The following is a 19,618-nucleotide window of genomic DNA, read 5'->3' as shown; positions in this document are numbered from 1 at the left end:
TTTTATATTTTGGAGATAAGTACATTAAACAGTTCACATATAAGTAAACTAAAACAATATAGATATGTAAATATACCAATCTAAAGTACATATTACATACCTAAATATGAACATGTACATAATGCATATTTGATTGTATATTCGAATAAATTCGAGTTGTATATACATATGTATATTTTTTCGACACGAAAAATGGTTCAGAGACGAGATATCTTTTCTTATAGATCTATGTCCAGTAAACACGAATCTGGTAATAAAAAATGTTGATTGCCTCGAGATTCGGAGATATATGTACGTGTTTTTTAAATCGCGCGATTTTTCTATATCTTGGTGTTGTTCGGTCGATGTCTCAAAATATATCAATTTTTTGTTCAAAATAAATATTGGAATCGATAGTCGGGTATTTTATCTTCCATTTCTAGTACTTTTCAGCTTTCAAATCGCTTTAAGTAGTCGTCCAGTTTAAATCAAAAGTCAAAAGTACGTATTTTCACTTGGGATTTTTTCCCACTGTTAATATTATTTTATATTGAGTTTTTTCTATCGAACAATGTTTATTGGGATAATGTTCTGACCACACTATTTTTTATTTTCGTTCAAAAGGGTTAATTGGAAGTGTGTTGAACTTTAAATCGGTAAAATTGTGAGCAAAAAGCTCGTACTAGTAATTACTCATATTTACACGAATCTGAATTGAATAATAGGAATAATATATAAAATTATATTTATATGAGAATTAAATAAAGTTCCACTTAGAAAAATCATATTTCGACTATTCTTGATTTATAACAAAATTCGTTTATTTTATCGAGGTAAGCCAGTTATCTATAAAATAACCAATAAAGGCAAAGAGTATCGTATTACGATATCCCTAAGAACGTGTTCAAAACAAAAATGTGACTTTCCAATACAATTTACTTGTTGAGTGACGTTTTCACGAAAACTTATCCTCTTCATTTAACCTGGTATCAACTTATAGTTGATCTGTATTTTCAGATGTAATATTTTTTGACCAGTTGGAATTTAATTAGCAATATGAATCAACCTACGTGGGTTAGACGGAATATATTCCAACTAGTCAAAATATATAACAACTGAAAATACACCTTATCTATAATGGTAGTTGGTACCAGGTTAGATGGAATATATTCCAACTAGTCGAAATATATAATATTACAACTGGAAGATACACTTCAACTGTAACAAAGGTGGCCGGAAAAAATGCACTTGAGATAGTTGCACTCTCGAGCATCCAAACTTTCAAAGATGCTCAAGGAGAACTAACGCAATAGAATTCCAAAAAAAAGTGTCAAGAGATAGTTGTACATATGTTATCTGAGGGTGCTAACCTTTTTTTGTGAAATTCAATAGCGTAAGTTATTTTTCACCATGTTTTCTGCTTTTGCTTTTTTCCTTTATTTACAGTTTACTTGTTTTTATATCATGTTTTTATATCTTTTTTAAATGTGGGCCATTGTGGCGCATTAGATTCTTCCTGTAACGCCACAATGGTCCAAAACTATTAAATAAATAAGTAAATAAAATTTTGAGCGCCTTTGAAAATTAGGACTTCTCGAAACTGCGCTACTATTCAGTGCAATTTAGTGCATATTTCCGGGAACCGTAACAAAGATACAACACAAAGTTTCAGGTCCATTATTTTCTATTTTGAGACGCTTAAAAGACCTGCTGCATTTTCTGTAATCCATATATGAATAATACATTCCATTTACTACTTTGTAAGTAAAGAAAAGTCAAATTGTATGGATGAATATATTTTCAACAAACGGTTTAAACAATTAATGCAAAAAAACCAACGTTACATGGAATTTTCTTTTGATTTTTTTAATAATTTTAATATACACACACACACATATATATATATATATATATATATATATATATATATACATATATATTTGTAGAGTAAGTGTGGGTTATTAAATTATACCATATGAGACCATGTCCCTGAACACTCCATTGAGACGATCTTTTGATTTCTTGGATAGCAAATTCTCGTATACACTCTGATCGACGTCCTCTGGTTTAATGTCCATATCTAGTGTATCTTCTGCATTGCATAAGACTGTTGGTAGTAGCAATATCGCAGATATTAGTCCGAACGGCATGGTCGATTTGATCTGATCTTTGAAAACTTCGAGAGGATAGCATTCGGCCGTGTTACAACCCATCATGTTGATGTTTTTATCCAGGGTATTATAGTATAAGTCTAATGATGACGTGTATAAATTTGATCGCAATTGCTCATCCGTGCTCGAGAACATCACGTATGCTATGTCGGTAATGGGCGATGCTAGACGAACCACTTGCCAGTCGATGAATTTCATATCTGTCACTTTGTCGCCCTAAAAAAATAATACGGATTAGTATTTGAATGTTGGAGAAGCATGGTTGTAATCGTATTTTTCAAAAAATATTCTTCACACAATCTCATTGACAAGTCTTTGGACCTGAAATGATTCATGAACAATACAAATATTGTATATGCTAAGATGCTAGATATTTTTCTATTAACGAATGCCCACCCCCACTCTTCAAGAAAGATGCGCAGAACCAATGCTCAATACTCGATCTCGGCTTGCGCATCTTTTCGAGGATTAGAGGCGGGCCATCACAAATGGAACGAAATCTACATATGTACATACAGAGAAATGTTATACATATAATAATCAGTGCCGGTTTTAGGGGGGTTATGTATCCCATGTTGTTAATTGTGTATTTTTGAATGCATTGTGCAATTTTTAACGATGCACTTGCCCATTTTGCAAGTAATTTTAACAAACAGAGAAGTTTTTATTGGACATGATATACATACGTCAAGCACCAAGCATCAAATACGACTGTTGCCAAAATTATTTGAAAAGGTCTGTGGACATTCCTCACTTGACAACTATATGACGCCTAAAGACACTTCTATTATTAAAACATTTCTCTGCATACATATGTATAAGTCTGACCAGCAGTATTCAATATTAGCACGGGATTGAACCCGGTAACCTAGAAATAAACGCAACCACCGAGCCATACTGTTGGTTAATGATTCAATATTAACATTTCTGTCGACGCTTTTCAAGATAAATAATACATTAAAGGATAATATTTATGTATTTCATAATGATTGGTATTACTAGCCAACGATTATTCTAAATCAAGTTGTTTGTATGCTTTATTGTGGTATAATAGCAATAATTGTAAGTAGTTAAAACAAAATATTTAAGTACGCTACGGTTTTTTGTGCTACATATACAACAATACCTGAAAAAATTGAGATTATAAATGATAAGTGTCCTATTATAATAAAGATCAATTATTAAAACTATCCGTCATTATAACGATGGAACTTCATATATGTACATATGTATAATTGGTATAATTCACCTCTGCATATTCGATGAATTATAACAAATAAATTATTTGATAGTATCCCTAGCCCTTGATAAGGTACACATAACCAGCTGCGTGGTCTAGTGGTGAGTATTGAATTTTTTCGTGCTTGATGTCACGGGTTCGATTCCCACTAAGAGTCTCGTTGTTGGCCAGACTTTGGTTTGTCGATTTCGATCGTTTTTGCCAATTTGATCAGAATTTGCCAATTTTTCTGATTTTCATCGAAACGGTTCCTGTAAAATTTTCGTTTCTTTCCCAATTTTCTGTTATTGAAAAACGTTGCAAAAAAAAAATGCAAACCTTGAGTTATTGTTATATCTCAGGTCTCGCCAGATTTCTCACCATAGATGACTCTGTGGTTGTTGTATGAAAAATATTATTAATCCTATTTATACGATGTTTGTAATATGTGGCCATAGATATCAGGTATCGTTTCGAATTATGCATCTACATATGTATGTATTTAGATGTGTCGTTAATTATGATTTTTCAATGTCTTGTAATAAATTAGCCATAGTGACGACCTGGAGCTAATGTGAAATGTCACCATGGCGAAATTGTAAGAAATAAATAAATATATTTAAATAAACAAATATAATTTGAAAATACTCGCCTCATATTTAAACATGATATTGTTGATCCAGCAATCACCATGGCATATGACGTTGTAAGGTTCGGCATGTCTGTAGTCCAAGTAGCCGTTGAACTTTCCAATGAAGTCTTTTATATTTTCTTCGACTTTAACCCGGACTTCAGCACTCTCGATTATATCTACATATTTTTTCTTCCCCACATCAATAAGATTTACGATGTTTTCGCTAAATTCCAATTTCCTAGCGACGTTTAGGGAGAACTGTTCGAACAATTTCGGGTTCTTCTGCTTCAAGACGAATGAGGTAGCGTGAAATCGAGCTAGATTCTTCATAACCAATTCCAAGTGTTGTTTGTCGAATGGATTTTGTCTATTGTACATCTTGTATCCATCCACTGCCAAATCTGCGATGATGAAAGCTTCTTTTCCTTTTTCGGTTATACTATCGTAGTACTTTGCGAAGTAGAATCTATCCTTATTGGGTAGATGGGATTCATCTTGAAGGGAGTACAGTGTCGGAAGTATTTTGGAGTACGCGTGTATTTCCCTCTGGTACCATTTATTTATTGGGAAACTTTGCCTCATCACTTCAGATTCAAGAGCACACTTTACTATGAGGCTGATCGATTTTCCATCTTTGCTGCTGCTTTTCACTCGGTAAATTTTTCCCGAATAGTTGTCTCCTTTTTCAGAAGCCTCGAATATTTTCATTGATGCTCTTTCAATATTGCCATTTTTAAAAATTTCGTAGATAACTTGGAGCAAGTCATCGCGTAGAGCAATCGGAGCTTCAACGTCCTTACTCATGACTGATTTGATCCGAACTGAACTGCATTGTGCGCAATTCATAATAATTAACGTATGTACATTTACGATTATTGTTGATGAATGTAGTAAATACAATTGTATTTATGATTCATTTAAATCAATATGGAATTATAATATTGTCTAGCTTTATTACTAGGTGATAAGAGTTGGTACTGAAGTACACAGATAACTCTAAAACAACTGGTTTTAAAATGTACATATTTATGAACCATCGCTGACAATAATATTTAATAAAATATGTATTTTTGAATGGTAAGGTTATTTATATTTCTGAAAGACTCTTTCATACGTATGAAATCTCAAAATCCTTAAAAAAAAACTTTTTATTATTTTTATAGTTAAAATATATCTTGAACTTTCAAAAATGTTAAAAAAGTGTGAATTTCTATTTGGCAAAAAATTAACAAACAGACAATTTAAAAGGAAATATTGCCCAGTTAATACACTCATCTAAAGTATGTATGTATATACTACATAACTAAATATGTACATGTATATTTGATTGTATATTCGAATAAATTCGGTTGTATTAGTTCGAACAGTGTTATTATATGTATATTTTTTTTCTATATAATAACAATGTTCGACACCAAAAATGGTTCAGAGACGAGATATGACTTTTCTTATAGATCTATGCCCAGTAAACACGAATCTGGTAATAAAAAATGTTGATTGGCTTGAGATTCGGATATATACATACATATGTGTTTTTTAAATCGCGCGATTTTTCTATATATTGGTGTTGTTCGGTCGATTGTATCAAAATCTGTCAATTTTATGTTTAAAATGAATATTGGAATCTATAGTCGGGTATTTCATCTTCCATTTTTAATACGTTTTAGCTTTCAAATTTCTCTAAGTAGTCCAGTTTAAATCAAAACTCAAAAGTACGTTTTTTCGCTTGTGATTTTTTCCCACTGTTAATACTATTTTATATTGAGTTTTTTCTATCGAAACATGGTTATTGGGATAGTGTTCTGACCACACTATTTTTTGTTTTCGTTTAAAAGGGTTAATTGGAAGTGTGCTGAATTTTAAATAGATCTATAAGAAAAGTCATATCAGGTCACTGAACCAAAAAAAAGTCGTCATTTGTCGAACAGTGTAATCATATAAAAATTCATTATAGCTATGTATTTAAAATCGATACACTCTTATCTGAACTATATTTTATAATTGAGTAAAAACTGACAAATATACAAACGTTAAAAGGGCATCATGTAAATATTTAATAATATAAGAAAATATTAATTATTTTGTTGCATATGAAAAATTGTCTTAACAATATACGTTTCTTCCTACAATTGGTCTGTCGTAGAGATCATTGCCTACAATTTTTGTATTGTAGCTAGCGAATTCATTACATTAAAGCGCTTAAATTTGTATAGATGCTACAGCCGAAGTGTATTTTCAGTTGTAATATTTTCCAACTGGCGTTTTAGGTCATTCATATTCGAATACAATTAAACTGGTAAATTATATTTCTACAAGCGCAAATACACTTTCAACAATGTGCGCCAGTTATTATATAACAGTTTTGTTTTGACAGATCGGATGTTTTGAGGAATGATTTATAATTCAATTATCCGTTTAAATTTGCTAGGTAAAATAATCAATAAAGGTAATGAGTGTCGTATTACGATATCCCTAAGAATGTGTTCAAAACAAAAAAAGGTGACTTTCCAACACAATTTACTAGTTGTGTGACGTTTTAACGAAAACTTATACTCTGTATTTAACGTGGTATCAACTTATAGTTGATCTGTATTTTCAGATGTAATATTTTTTGCCCAGTTGGAATGTAATTCGCGATATGAATCAACTTACACGGGTTAGATGGAATATATTCAAATTAGTCAAAATATTTTACAACTGAAAATACAATTCAAGTACAAGGGTAGTTGGTATCAGTTTAGATGGAATATATTACAACTGGAAGGTACACTTCAACAGTAACATATAATACATACATATATACCAGGAAGGCCTATCAAATCAAAATCAATTTCACTAGTCGAGTGACGTTTTCACGACAACCTAACCTCTCCATCCAACTAACATATAGCTAAACTGTATTTTCAGTTGTAATATATTTTGACCAATTGGAATTTAATTCGAAATATTAATAAACCTACGTGGGTCAGACGGAATATATTCCAACTAGTCAAAATATATTACAACTGAAAATATATTTTATCTATAATGTTAGTTGGTACCAGGTTAGATGGATTATATTCCAACTAGTCGAAGTATATAATATTACAACTGGCAGATACACTTCAACTGTAACAAAGTTTACCGGAAAAATAGACTCGACATCCAAACTTTCAAAGATGCCCAAGGAGAACTAACGCAATATAATTCCAAAAAAAAGCGTCAAGGAGTAGTTGTATGTTATCTGAGGGTGCTTACCTTTTTTTGTGAAATTCAATAGCGCAAGTTCTTTTTGAGCGCCTTTGAAAATTAGTCTTGCTCAAAACTGCGCTACTATTGAGTGCAATTTAGTAAATATTTCCGGGAACTGTAGCACAGATACAACATAAAGTTTCAGGTCCATTAATTTTTTATTTTGAGACCCTTAAAAGACCTGCTGAATTGTCTGTAATCCATATATGAATAATACATTCCATTTACTACTTTGTAAGTAAAGAAAAGTCAAATTGTCTGGATGAATATATTTTCAACAAACGGCTTAAACAATTAATGCTTCAAAACCAACGTTACATGGAATTTTTTTTATATATATTTATTTTCTTTATATAATTTCTACATACATATATATTTGTAGAGTAAGTGTGGGTTATTAAATGATACCATATGAGACCATGTCCCTGAATACTCCATTGAGACGATCTTTTGATTTCTTGGATAGCGAATTGTCGTATGACCTATGATCGACGTCCTTTAGTTTAATGTCCATATCTGGTATATCTTTTGCATTGCACAATATTGTTGGTAGTAGCAATATCGCAGATATTAGTCCGAACGGCATGGTCGATTTGATCTGATCTTTGAAAACTTCGAGAGGATAGTATTCGGCCGTGTTACAACCCATCATGTTGATGTTTTTATCCAGGGTATTATAGTATAAGTCTAATGATGACGTGTATAAATTTGATCGCAATTGCTCATCCGTGCTCGAGAACATCACGTATGCTATGTCGGTAATGGGCGATGCTAGACGAACCACTTGCCAGTCGATGAATTTCATATCTGTCAGTTTGTCGCCCTAAAAAAATAATACGAATTAGTATTTGAATGTTAGAGAAGCATGGTTGTAATCGTATCTTAGTTAAGAAATTTTAACAATACAAACATTGTATATGCTAAGATGCTCGGTCTTTCTGTTAACAGTTAACAGAAGCCCACCCCCACTCCTCGAGAAAGATGCGCAGAACCAATGCTCAATATTCGATCTTGGCTTGCGCATCTTTTACGAGGATTAGAGGCGGGCCATCACAAATGGAACGACATCTACATACATACATACATACAGAGAAATGTTATAATAATAGAAGTGCCTTTATGAATAAATAAATTGTGTCAATATTACGCGGCACGTCTCAATAACTACGCTACAACGTACGGAATACAATCAGGGTCGTCACATATTCACTACAGAAATTAAAGTTTTATTTTGATATAGATCTATTTAAAATTTGAATATATATGGCTTGGCGATAGGTTGAAGAACACGAATTTACAAAAAAAAAAAAAAAATTAATTCATAGATACATTTCTGGATTTAGACTTGTACATACATTTTACATATTGTACATAAATCAAATGCGGATAGCTGGTAGGATGGATTTTGCCAATTTGATGGAAGAACCTTTTCAACAATGAAATCAGATAAATTGGCACACTCGGACAAGAAACGATCGACTCGGAGTCATAAATATCCAAGTTTGACCAGCAGTATTCGAAATTAGCACGGGATCGAACCCGGTAACCTAAACATAAACACAACCACCGAGCCATACTGCTGGCTAATGATTCAATATTAACATTGCCACCGACGCTTTTCAAGATAAATAATATATTGAAGGATAATATTTACATGGCGTTTATTATTAAGGAAATAATAATTGGTATTACTTGCCAACGATTATTGTAAGTCAAGTTGTTTGTAAGCTTTATTGTTGTATAATAGGTATATTTGTAAGTAGATAAAGCAAAATATTGAAGTACGCTACGGTTTTTTGTGCTAGATTTGTGCTCCGGCGCCCCCAGCGCCCCCAATGCTTTCGGCACCCCGGGGGCTTCGCCCCCCAGCGCCCCCGATGCCTCAGGCACCCCGGGGGCTTTGCCCCCAGCGCCCCCAATGCCTTCGGCACCCCGGGGCCTGAAAAAACTGGGAAAATGAAAAACTGAAAAAATGAAAAAAATGAAAAAATCAGGTTTCACCAGATTTCTCACCGTAGATGTCTCTGTGGTTGTTTATCGAATGTAAAAATTCGTATTGTTACATGAAAAATGTTATTAATCGTATTTATACGATGTTTGTAATATCTGACTATAGATGTTAGGTATTGTTTCGAATTAAATGTGTATGCGTGTAATAACTATGTATGTATCATATTTAGATGTGTCGTTAATTATGATTTTTCAATGTCTTGTAATAAATCAACCATATTGACGACCTGGAGCTAATGTGTAATGTCACTATGGCGAAATTGTAAAAAATAAATAAATATATTTAAATATATAAATATAATTTGAAAATACTCGCCTCATATTTAAACATGATATTGTTGATCCAGCAATCACCATGGCATATGACGTTGTAAGGTTCGGCATGTCTGTAGTCCAAGTAGCCGTTGAACTTTCCAATGAAGTCTTTTATATTTTCTTCGACCTTAACCCGGACTTCAGCACTCTCGATTATATCTACATATTTCTTCTTCCCCACATCAATACGATTTACGATGCTTTCGCTATATTCCAATTTCCTACCGACGTTTAGGGAGAACTGTTCGAACAATTTCGGGTTCTTCTGCTTCAAGACGAAGGAGGTAGCGTGAAATCGAGCTAGATTCTTCATAACCAATTCCAAGTGTTGTTTGTCGAATGGATTTTGTCTATTGTACATCTTGTATCCATCCACTGCCAAATCTGCGATGATGAAAGCCTCTTTTCCTTTTTCGGTTATACTATCGTAGTACTTTGCGAAGTAGAATCTATCCTTATTGGGTAGATGGGACTCGTCTTGAAGGGAGTACAGTGTCGGAAGCATTTTGGAGTATGCGTGTATTTCCCTCTGGTACCATTTATCTATAGGGAAATTTTGCCTCATCACTTCAGATTCAAGAGCACACTTTACTATGAGGCTGATCGATTTTCCATCTTTGCTGCTGCTTTTCACTCGGCAAATTTTTCCCAAATAGTTGTCTCCTTTTTCAGAAGCCTCGGATATTTCCATTGATGCTCTTTCAAAATTGCCATTTTTAAAAATTTCGTATATAACTTGGAGCAAGTCATCGCGTAGAGCAATCGGAGCTTCAACGTCCTTACTCATGACTGATTTGATTCGAACTGAACTGCATTGTGTGCAATTCATAATAATTAACGTATGTACATTTACGATTATTGTTGATAAATGAAGTAAATACAGTTGTATTTACGATTCATTTGAATCAACATGGAATAGAAAATTGTCTAGCTTAATTATTAGGTGATAAAAGTTGGTACTGTAATACACAGATAGCTCTAATATAACTGGTTTTAAAATGTACATATTTATGCATAAGCCATCACAGACAGTATTTTTCTATGGTAAGGTTACTTATATTTCTGATTTTTTCTTTTTCATACGTATGAAAATTTATTGTATCTCAAAATCTCGCTTGCACCAACGCTTCTGGGGTACGCTCATGGAAACTGAACGAAAGTCTTTCTAATGCAATTACCGCTCGAGTTAGTACGTTTAGATAAAAATAAAAAATATTGGGTTATAAAACCAATTCTTATAAACGTGGTGAAACAAAAAACTGACCAAAAAATGCAAAATAGCACAGAGAAAAAATCCATAAACAAAAATATATTTTTGACTTTTAAATTATTGCTATGAAAAGTATTTCATAGCAATAAAAAATAACAATCAATAGAAAAAACACCTGACTATAGATTCCAATACTCACTTTTAGCAAGGAAATACTAGATTTTAAATTAAACGCTCGCATCTCTAAAACGAGATCAAGCAAACAAATTATTGCCATATTCGAATTCAGTGGGTTAAACTAAGTAAATATTGATTAGTTTCCACTCCGGTAACTAGTGTAATGTAACCTTCATTACTCAATGTAATGAAAGCTAATTAAAAATGGTATGAAAATGCTCACCTCTTATTTAAACGTGAAATTGTTGATCCAACAATCACCATGGCAAATGGCGTTGTAAGGCTGTGCAGTTTTATAGTCCAAATAATAATTGAATTTTCCCATGAGGTTTTCTAAATTTGCATCCACTTTTTGCCGGATTTCAACACTTCCAATTATGTCGAAACATTTATTTTTCGCCAAATCCATTTTCTCATCGATGCTATCGCCATATTCCATTTTCCTTGAGACCTTTTGGGAGAATTCATCGAACAGTGTTGGATTCTTTTGCTTTAAGACAAAGGAGGTGGCATGAAATCGAGCTAGATTCTTTATAACTAGTTTCAAGTGCTGTCTGTCGAATGACTTTTGGCTATTGTACATCTTGTATCCTTCTGCTGCCAAATCAGCGATGAAGAGAGTTTCTTTTTCTATTTCGGTTATACTATCGTAGTACTTTGCAAATTAAAACTTTTCCTTATTCGGAAGGTGGAATTCATTCTGAAGGGAGTATAGGATTGGAAGCATTTTGGAATATGCATGTATTTCCCTTTGGTATAATATTTCTACCGGAAAACTATCCCTTATTATTTTCGAATCAAGAGCACACTTTACAATGATGCTGATCGATTTTCCATCTTTGCCGGTGCCTTTTACACGGTAAATCTTTCTCAAATAGTTTTCTCCTTTGTTAGAACCTTCGAATATTTCCATTGACGCACTCTCAACATTTTCATCTTTAAATATTCCATTGATAAGACTTAATATTCTATTAATATTCCATTTGGACCAAGTCGTTGCGAAGACTAATGGTAGCATTTTCAACGTTATCACCCATGGTTTAATTACACTGAACTAAGCTCATTTTGCAACACTTACTACTTCTACTGAATTATGATAGCTGAGATAAGTACAATTTTTATTTGTTTACATAACAAAATAAAGATGTCATTGAAATGTTACATAGCTTTGTAACTACATACATAGATGACTATTGCTACTAGATTATTGTTTAAAATAAATGGAATTGAAATGTGTATTGTCTATCTATTCTCTATGTAATTGTCTATCTCTCTGTCTCGTATAGGCTCCTAAACCACTCGACCGATTACGATGGAACTTTCAGGATTTATTGTATGAATGTCCGGGGAAGCTTACTGTGAAAAAAAAACGGTAAAAAACCTCTTAATAATAATATTCGTAATTACGATTTTACCGACGCCAAAGTTTGAAGCGCCATTGTGTAGGCACGGAAATGTGTTCGTTGGTAACCATGTTGCCAGTTGGTTTATGACGACATGGCTTTAAATAGTTGAGCTCCAACCATCACTTGAAACGGGAACGGGAACGCAACGGAAACGGGAACGGGAATTGCATGCCTTATTCTGGCATTGCAACGCATGCCGGGTTCAGCTAGTTTAATATATGATTTTGAAAGAGACTTTGTATGTACATATGTATATAAGGTTTGTTGGTAATCGAAAAAACAAAACAAAGTCTCTATGACGATGATTCGATATGTATGAGTATAATTTTTATTCGATTCAAATAAATTGATTAAAAAAAGTTTTTTTAAAACATACCTTTCCTATAATTTGTATGTAAAATTATTATTTTGAATAAAAATACCAATAATTTTATTTTACTACCGCCATCTATGTTTAAAACTAAAAACTGGATAAACGTCAGGCACTTTTCAGAAATTCAAATTTCAAACGCGTCTTGCACGATATTTTTGCACCATCGTAATGGCGGAGGATCCATTTACTTATATTGATGACCTAATTGAGCAATATGACAAAGTATGAAAACGATCGCCTCAAATTTGCCTCTTATCCGATCGTTTTACTACTTTGCTATATTGCTCATTTTGGTCATCAATATAAGTAAATGGATTACGATGGTGCAAATATATCGTGTAAGACGCGTTTTGTAATTTGCCCGCTGACATTATATTTCACGTTTACGGTTGACGTTTGTTTGTTAGTTTTAAACATAGATGGCGATAGTAAAAAAAAATTATTGGTGTTTTTATTCAAAATAATAATTTTTTGTACGATATTGAAAAATTTCTTGATATATAAGATTTGCTCCTTAATGGGCCTCATAGAAGCGATTGGTCTACTGTATATATGGCCAACGATATTTGTATTACACGTACAAACTTAACTTTGGATAGTTCAATAATTGTTGTAAAACAATAAATCTAAAGTCTCTAGTCCATTGTTTAATAATAATTAGAACCTTTAAAAGTATATGTAATATTATTAATAAGAATATCTACCTTGCTATCTAATATTTGTTAATTTGTTTGACCACGGGACCACGAAAGATAAGCGACTGCCTCGAACTGAATTACGTACCGGTTTTGCTCACTGCATGATGAGCGGGATAAAAAAAAGTTTTTTAAAAACATACCTCTTCTACAATGTGTATATAAAATTATTATTTTGAATAAAAACAATAATTTTATTTTAATACCGCCCAAACTAATAAATAAACGATGGATAAACGTCAACGACTATCTCGCCGGGCAGATATATCAATAGATATACACGATATTTTTGCACCATCGTAATGGTGGAGGATCCATTTACTTATATTGATGACCAAAATGAGCAATATGGCAAAGTATGAAAACGATCGGATAAGAGGCAAACTTTTTGCTGAATTGTAATTGTAAGTGAAACGTAAAGGAGGTATGTAAAAATACTGATATTGAATAATTATGACTTATCATCATTGATGAGTCACCAAAAGTACACAAAATTTATTTTCTTTTTTGGTTTGGAGAAATGTGTGTCGGGTAGTGCCCCGCTTTCCCTTAAATACAAGCTGCCTCTGCAAATATCATATAAATATATGTACATATGTATGTATATAACTATTCAATGGTGTTCTTCTATGTTTTTATTTTTTTTCATTGTTGTTATTAATTTAACCAGCAGAATAGACAAGTGGATAGCATATAACGCTTTGAACACAGTGGTACGGGATCAAATCCCACTGTCCAAATTCTTCTGGCCAGACCTTGAATTTGTGACTCCAGGTCGACCGTTTCCTATCAAAGTTTGCCTAATTTATCTGATATTCGTTGAAACTGTTCCAACCTTACCCATTTTCTCGCAAATCTCGAGTTTTCAGCAATCTCGAATTTCGCTGAATTGTATAAAATGCTGCAAATTTGGCCATAAATGTCTCTTTTACTGTTAATTGATAAGTATTTACTGAATTTCACTGAATTGTTTAAAAAAATGCTGCAAATTTACAAATTTGACCATAGATGTGTCTGTGGGTTTTTATTGATATTTATTCACTTTGTATATATACATAATACTAATAATACTAGTATCAAATGTACAATGTTTCTGGCCAGCAAGGCGCATTGGGGTTACCTATTAGGCCTTTGAGGTATAAATTAAAAATAATAATAGAAATATGAAAAAAAAATCTTTAATCTTATTTGTTTTCAATGTAATATAAGTATTTAAAAAAAAATGAAATATTTCTTGAAAAATATTATTATTATGTTATAAAAAACACTGGATTAAAAAGTTTTAGTATAAAATGAAAAAAAAAATTGGACAGCTTATAATGACAAAATTTAAGTCACCATAATATGATAAATTTATCAATAACGAATGAATATTATATTTAATATTAATTAATTACGAATGAATATTGTATTTAATATTAATTAATTACGAATGAATATTATATGTAATAATAATTAATTACGAATGAATATTATACGGAATACGTATGTGATTTTAAATTAAACCGAACGAGACCATGTCCCTAAATACTCCGTTGAGACGTTCTTTGCATATGTTGGATAGCAGATTGTCGTAAATACTTTCATCGAAGTCTTCTGGTTTGATGTCCATTTCCGGTGTATCCTCTTTATTGGACAGGACTGTTGGAAGTAGCATAATCGAGGATATCAATCCAAAGGGCATTATTGCCTTGATCTGGTCCTTGAAAACGTTAAGCGGATAGCAGTCGTCCGTCTTGCATCCCATCATGGTGATGTTTTTGTCCAGCGTTTGATAATACAAATCCAAACTTTTCGTATAACAATCTGATCTTAATTGCTCATCCGTGCTTGAGAACATCATGTATGCGATGTCAGTGATGGGCGATGCCAAACGAACTAATTGCCAGTCGACGAATTTCACATCTACTACTTTGTCGTCCTGAAAAATAAAGAAGAAAAAGCATTAACGGACGAGATGTACAATGTGGGTATGTTTGTGGCGGACGCGTGGACGAGTGTGGGGATTTAAAATGCGCTCCGTGGAAGTGTACACATATGTATACATATACTAGTGGTTATCACATCTTGCTAAGTATTAAATTGTATAACAATTCAATTTATATTTTGTAATATAATCTTATAATTATATAAAAACGGACGTGATGTGTGTGGATATGTTTGTGGGTATGTGTGTTTGTGCCAGACCGTGAATACACAGCCAATCAGAGCCATGTGATCGAGGAAACGCGGGGAAGTGGGTGGGGGGTATGGAACGTCATGTGACGTCAGGCCAAGCGACGAAAGGCATGTGCGACGTCAGGCCGAGCGATGGGTGACACACACACGCACACACACACATTCATCATTTCGAATGGGCTTGTATCCTGCCCGTGCACATTAAGTAAGGTTGTACAACAAAAAGAGAGAATTTCACCGCACGCCACTGATATGTGGGGATGCGGTGCATCTGCTCTAAAATCGCCAGACAAATTGAACGACAGATTAACGGACGGCTGATTTAAATGCAATTTTCGTCTTCTCGAATGATAGATTGCACATCAGATGACGGGTAACCTTTCGATGTGCACAGATGCAATTATTAAAATGGTAATTATTAAAATTGAGTTGGATCTTTCAGGCGAGTTTAATAACTTCCGAATCTTGCCTTATTAAACTCGCCAGAAAGATCCAACTCAATTTTAATAATTGCATCTGTGCAAATCAAAAGGTTACTCGTCATCTGATGTGCAATCTATCATTCGAGAAAACGAGAATTACGTTTAAAGCTGCCGTTCTGTTAATCTGGCGATTTTAGAGCGGATGCACCAAACCCCACTAGATACATATATTATAGTTTAGAACTACTTTGTATAGGTACAATTATGAGAAATACCATCACAAACAAATAGCTTGAGGAATGTTTATCGGTTAAACATAAATATATCCTTAGGTTTTTTTTGATAAATTTTATGGCGCATAGATTGTATTATCAACTAATAGGTATTTAACCTAAAATTCTTTGTTGGATTTATCTATTTATTATTTATCTGGTAGTAATGTTTGTACACATATAAGGCGAAATATTACATTTTCGGGCACTGATAAAATTATGTACAATTGAGAGTTTTGATTTACTTATGTTAAATATAATATCATTTGTATGTTTATGACACAATATGTAAGTACATATGCACGAGTGTATTTGAATAAGTAATCATTTTTACATGAGAAAAGTAAGTTTAAAGAATTTTGACGTCATTATGAATGAGATAATATTGTAACATTTCTATTACACTGTTCGACAAATGACGACTTTTTTTTTTGGTTCAGAGACCAAATATGACTTTTATTATAGATCTATGCCCAGTGAACACGAATATGGTAATAAAAAATGTTGATTGGCTCGAGATACGGAGATATGTGTTTTTTAAATCGCGCGATTTTTCTATACCTTGGTGTTGTTCAGTCGATGTCTCAAAATCTGTCAATTTCCTGTTCAAAATGAATATTGAAATCTATAGTCGAGTATTTTATCTTTCATTTGTAGTACTTTTCAGCTTTCAAATTTCTCTAAGTAGTCGTCCAGTTTAAATTAAAAGTCAAAAGTACATATTTTCACTTGGGATTTTTTCCCCACTGTTAATACTATTTTACATCGAGTATTTTCTATTGGAAGATGTTTATTGGAATAGTGTTCTGGCCATAATATTTTTTGTTTTCGTTTAAAAGAGTTAATTGTTAATTATTGGAAGTGTGCTGAATTTTAAATAGGTAAAATTTTGAGCTAAATGCTCGTACTAATATTTACACGAATCTGAATTTTATTAATAGGGATAATATATTAAATTATCTTTGTATGAGAATTAAATAAAAATTATATTTCGACTATTCTTGTGGATTAATAACAAGCAGGAGGTAATCAATAATTAACAATAAGGAGGTAAGCCAGTTACAGATTCGTGTTCACTTGGCATAGATACATACATACATATATAAGAAAAGTCATATCACGTATCTGAACCATTTTTCGTGTCGAAGTGTTATCAATGAAATAATGATCATTTGCTAAAAGTGACAAGTCATTGTAATGATTGGAATCTGCTCACAAGATAAAATCTAACTCTATACATGTTCATTGGACCAACTAAACCAGAGAACTTTTTCAAAAAGAATTGTCAATTTATTGAAAATTCCAAAAGTGTTTGTAAATTGAACAAAACTTTTAAACATATCGGCACAAAACTTTTAAACATAACAAGCAACAACACACTAAAAACTGTAATCTCTGTTTCCCGCATTAAATGTGTTAAAACAGAAAAAGTTTGTTAATTAAAAATGTATTTAAAAACACTCACCTCATATTTAAACAAGAAATTGTTGATCCAGCAATCGCCGTGGCATATGGCGTTGTACGGTTCTGCAGTTTTGTAGTCCAAATAACCATCGAATTTTCCCATGAAGTCTTCTAAATTTGCTTCCACTCTTTGCCTGATTTCAGCACTCTCGATTGTGTCGAAACATTTCTTCTTCGCAATTTCCATGAACATTCCGATGTTATCGCCGTATTCCATTTTCCTTCCAACCTTTTGGGAAAATTGATCGAACAGTGTCGGGTTCTTTTGCTTTAAGACAAAGGAGGTGGCATGAAATCGAGCTAGATTTTTTACAACTAGCTCCAAGTGCTGTCTATCAAATGGTTTTTGTCTGTTGTACATCTTGTATCCTTCTACTGCCAAATCACCGATGAAGAGAGTTTCTTTTTCTATTTCAGTTATACTATCGTAGTATTTTGCAAAGTAAAACTTTTCCTTATTTGGAAGGTGGCATTCGTTCTGAAGGGAGTATAGGATTGGTAGCATTTTGGAATATGCATGTATTTCCCTTTGGTATAATATTTCTACCGGAAAATTATCCCTTATTAGTTTTGCATCAAGAGCACACTTTACTATGATGCTGATCGATTTTCCATGTTTTCCGCTGGCTTTCACTCGGTAAAGTTTTCCTAAATAGTTATCTCCTTTGCCAGAAGCTTCGGACACTTCCATTGATGCACTCTCAACGTTTTCGTCTTTAAATACTCCATTGATAATTTGGACCAAGTCGTCGCGAAGAACAATCGGAGCTTCTACGTTTTCACCCATGGTTGTATGAGGCTGGACTGAGCTCGATTCACAAATATTCAATATTATATTGAATAATCTTTGTTGATAACTGAGATAAAAATAGTTGTTTTGTATTTATTTAACATTGGAAATTGACGTGGAAATTTTTACATAGCTTTATATGTAACTGGGTGACTATTGTTACAAGTCTCTTTTATATAGCGAATGCAAATTTATAATATTAGCATATGACATTATTGAAAATATGAAGCAATACGAGTAAACATATTCTGGCATGGACTTTGTTATGTAAAATGTATTTACATACATATTATAATAAGGAGACGCGCCAATACTGGCGTTTAAGGTATGCGCGACTAAGTTTCAGATTTTTTTTCGTACCTTAGCTATGTGAATGAACATCTCAAGTGAAGTGTTTTTGATGTAAAAATATTCCATTTATATGATCAGGTTAATTAAAAACATAAACTAATAGAACGGAGTTTAAATTAAATAAAAACCTTCGAAAATCGGTAAAATTTACCATTTTCACAAATTTGAATGGGCTGGCAGCAGAGTAAATAGTTTTGTTAGAATTTTTATTTTATTTTTTACGGATTTCCCATGATTCAGAACTTCTTTTTTAACTGAAGTTGTTTCCAAATTCAAAAATTCATTGTTTTTGATGTGCCCTAATCATGAGGACAATGTGCAAGATAATAAACAATGCAATAGATAAACAAGATGATATAACATATCGACAAACAATTTTAAATGAAATTTTATTATCACAGAGACCTTCAGATATGTTTACTCTAACCCCCCCCCCGTATAAAAATAAATCAGGAGAATATCTATGTATGTACATACATATATTAAAGCATGACAAGTTAACTCTCAATGAATTTAATGAATTAGGGTGTCTATTTTTATTTAATTTATAGTGATAAGAATCAAGGCCTATCTACATATGTATGACTATCTATTGGAAATTCAGTTAAGATGTACCAAGTGAATAGTATCTAATTTTAAGTGTAAAGTAGCCGAAATAAAGTTGTTTACTTAGGGAATACTAACTAAAATAAAGTCCAATTATGTATTTATTCCCCGTTTT

At 32.7% G+C, this 19,618-nt stretch overlaps 5 protein-coding genes across 7 annotated transcripts in view; all 5 read right to left on the bottom strand.

Annotated features, from left to right (window-relative positions):
- LOC143914944 (uncharacterized) overlaps positions 1-19,618 on the bottom strand; it is a 55,944-nt gene that overhangs the window by 5,665 nt on the left and 30,661 nt on the right. The window contains exon 1 of one of the 3 annotated variants that reach the window (XM_077435362.1): positions 13,430-13,497. The exons of 1 other annotated variant lie outside the window; for it this stretch is intronic. The gene's annotated coding sequence lies outside the window, so the exon portion shown is untranslated. Of the gene's footprint in view, positions 1-11,169; positions 12,909-13,429; positions 13,498-19,618 lie in introns of those variants that run through there. One more of the 3 variants, XM_077435363.1, reaches the window with a different exon arrangement.
- Positions 1,923-18,543, bottom strand: LOC143914723 (uncharacterized). The gene is made up of 2 exons (XM_077435025.1): positions 17,758-18,543; positions 1,923-2,366 (listed from the first exon to the last, which is right to left on the bottom strand). Exons 1-2 carry the CDS (start codon positions 18,541-18,543, stop codon positions 1,941-1,943), a joined length of 1,212 nt encoding a protein of 403 aa, XP_077291151.1. The 3' UTR covers positions 1,923-1,940.
- LOC143914699 (uncharacterized) lies at positions 3,396-4,807 on the bottom strand. The gene is made up of 2 exons (XM_077434999.1): positions 4,022-4,807; positions 3,396-3,401 (listed from the first exon to the last, which is right to left on the bottom strand). The coding sequence occupies exons 1-2, from the start codon at positions 4,805-4,807 to the stop codon at positions 3,396-3,398; spliced, it is 792 nt and encodes a 263-aa protein (XP_077291125.1).
- Positions 7,614-10,348, bottom strand: LOC143914698 (uncharacterized). Its single transcript, XM_077434998.1, has 3 exons — positions 9,561-10,348; positions 8,145-8,258; positions 7,614-8,057 (listed from the first exon to the last, which is right to left on the bottom strand). Exons 1-3 carry the CDS (start codon positions 10,344-10,346, stop codon positions 7,632-7,634), a joined length of 1,326 nt encoding a protein of 441 aa, XP_077291124.1. The 5' UTR covers positions 10,347-10,348; the 3' UTR covers positions 7,614-7,631.
- LOC143914361 (uncharacterized) lies at positions 14,916-15,634 on the bottom strand. The gene is made up of 2 exons (XM_077434553.1): positions 15,617-15,634; positions 14,916-15,341 (listed from the first exon to the last, which is right to left on the bottom strand). The coding sequence occupies exons 1-2, from the start codon at positions 15,632-15,634 to the stop codon at positions 14,916-14,918; spliced, it is 444 nt and encodes a 147-aa protein (XP_077290679.1).

Source organism: Arctopsyche grandis, chromosome 7 (genome assembly GCF_051622035.1).
Source record: "Arctopsyche grandis isolate Sample6627 chromosome 7, ASM5162203v2, whole genome shotgun sequence".
NCBI classification, from domain to species: domain Eukaryota; kingdom Metazoa; phylum Arthropoda; class Insecta; order Trichoptera; family Hydropsychidae; genus Arctopsyche; species Arctopsyche grandis.
Note: the sequence above shows the minus strand (reverse complement) of the source record. Positions and strands in the feature narration are given on the sequence as shown.

Coding starts and splice junctions, on each gene's coding strand:
- LOC143914698 (XM_077434998.1), bottom strand. CDS start 10,346: ATGAGTAAGGACGTTGAAGCTCCGATTGCTCTACGCGATGACTTGCTC. Junction 8,259..9,560: donor ATATCATGTTTAAATATGAG/GCGAGTATTTTC, acceptor TCCTCGTAAAAG/ATGCGCAAGCCAAGATCGAA. Junction 8,058..8,144: donor AGCATCTTAGCATATACAAT/GTTTGTATTGTT, acceptor TTATTTTTTTAG/GGCGACAAACTGACAGATAT.
- LOC143914699 (XM_077434999.1), bottom strand. CDS start 4,807: ATGAGTAAGGACGTTGAAGCTCCGATTGCTCTACGCGATGACTTGCTC.
- LOC143914723 (XM_077435025.1), bottom strand. CDS start 18,543: ATGGGTGAAAACGTAGAAGCTCCGATTGTTCTTCGCGACGACTTGGTC. Junction 2,367..17,757: donor ATTTCTTGTTTAAATATGAG/GTGAGTGTTTTT, acceptor TTATTTTTTTAG/GGCGACAAAGTGACAGATAT.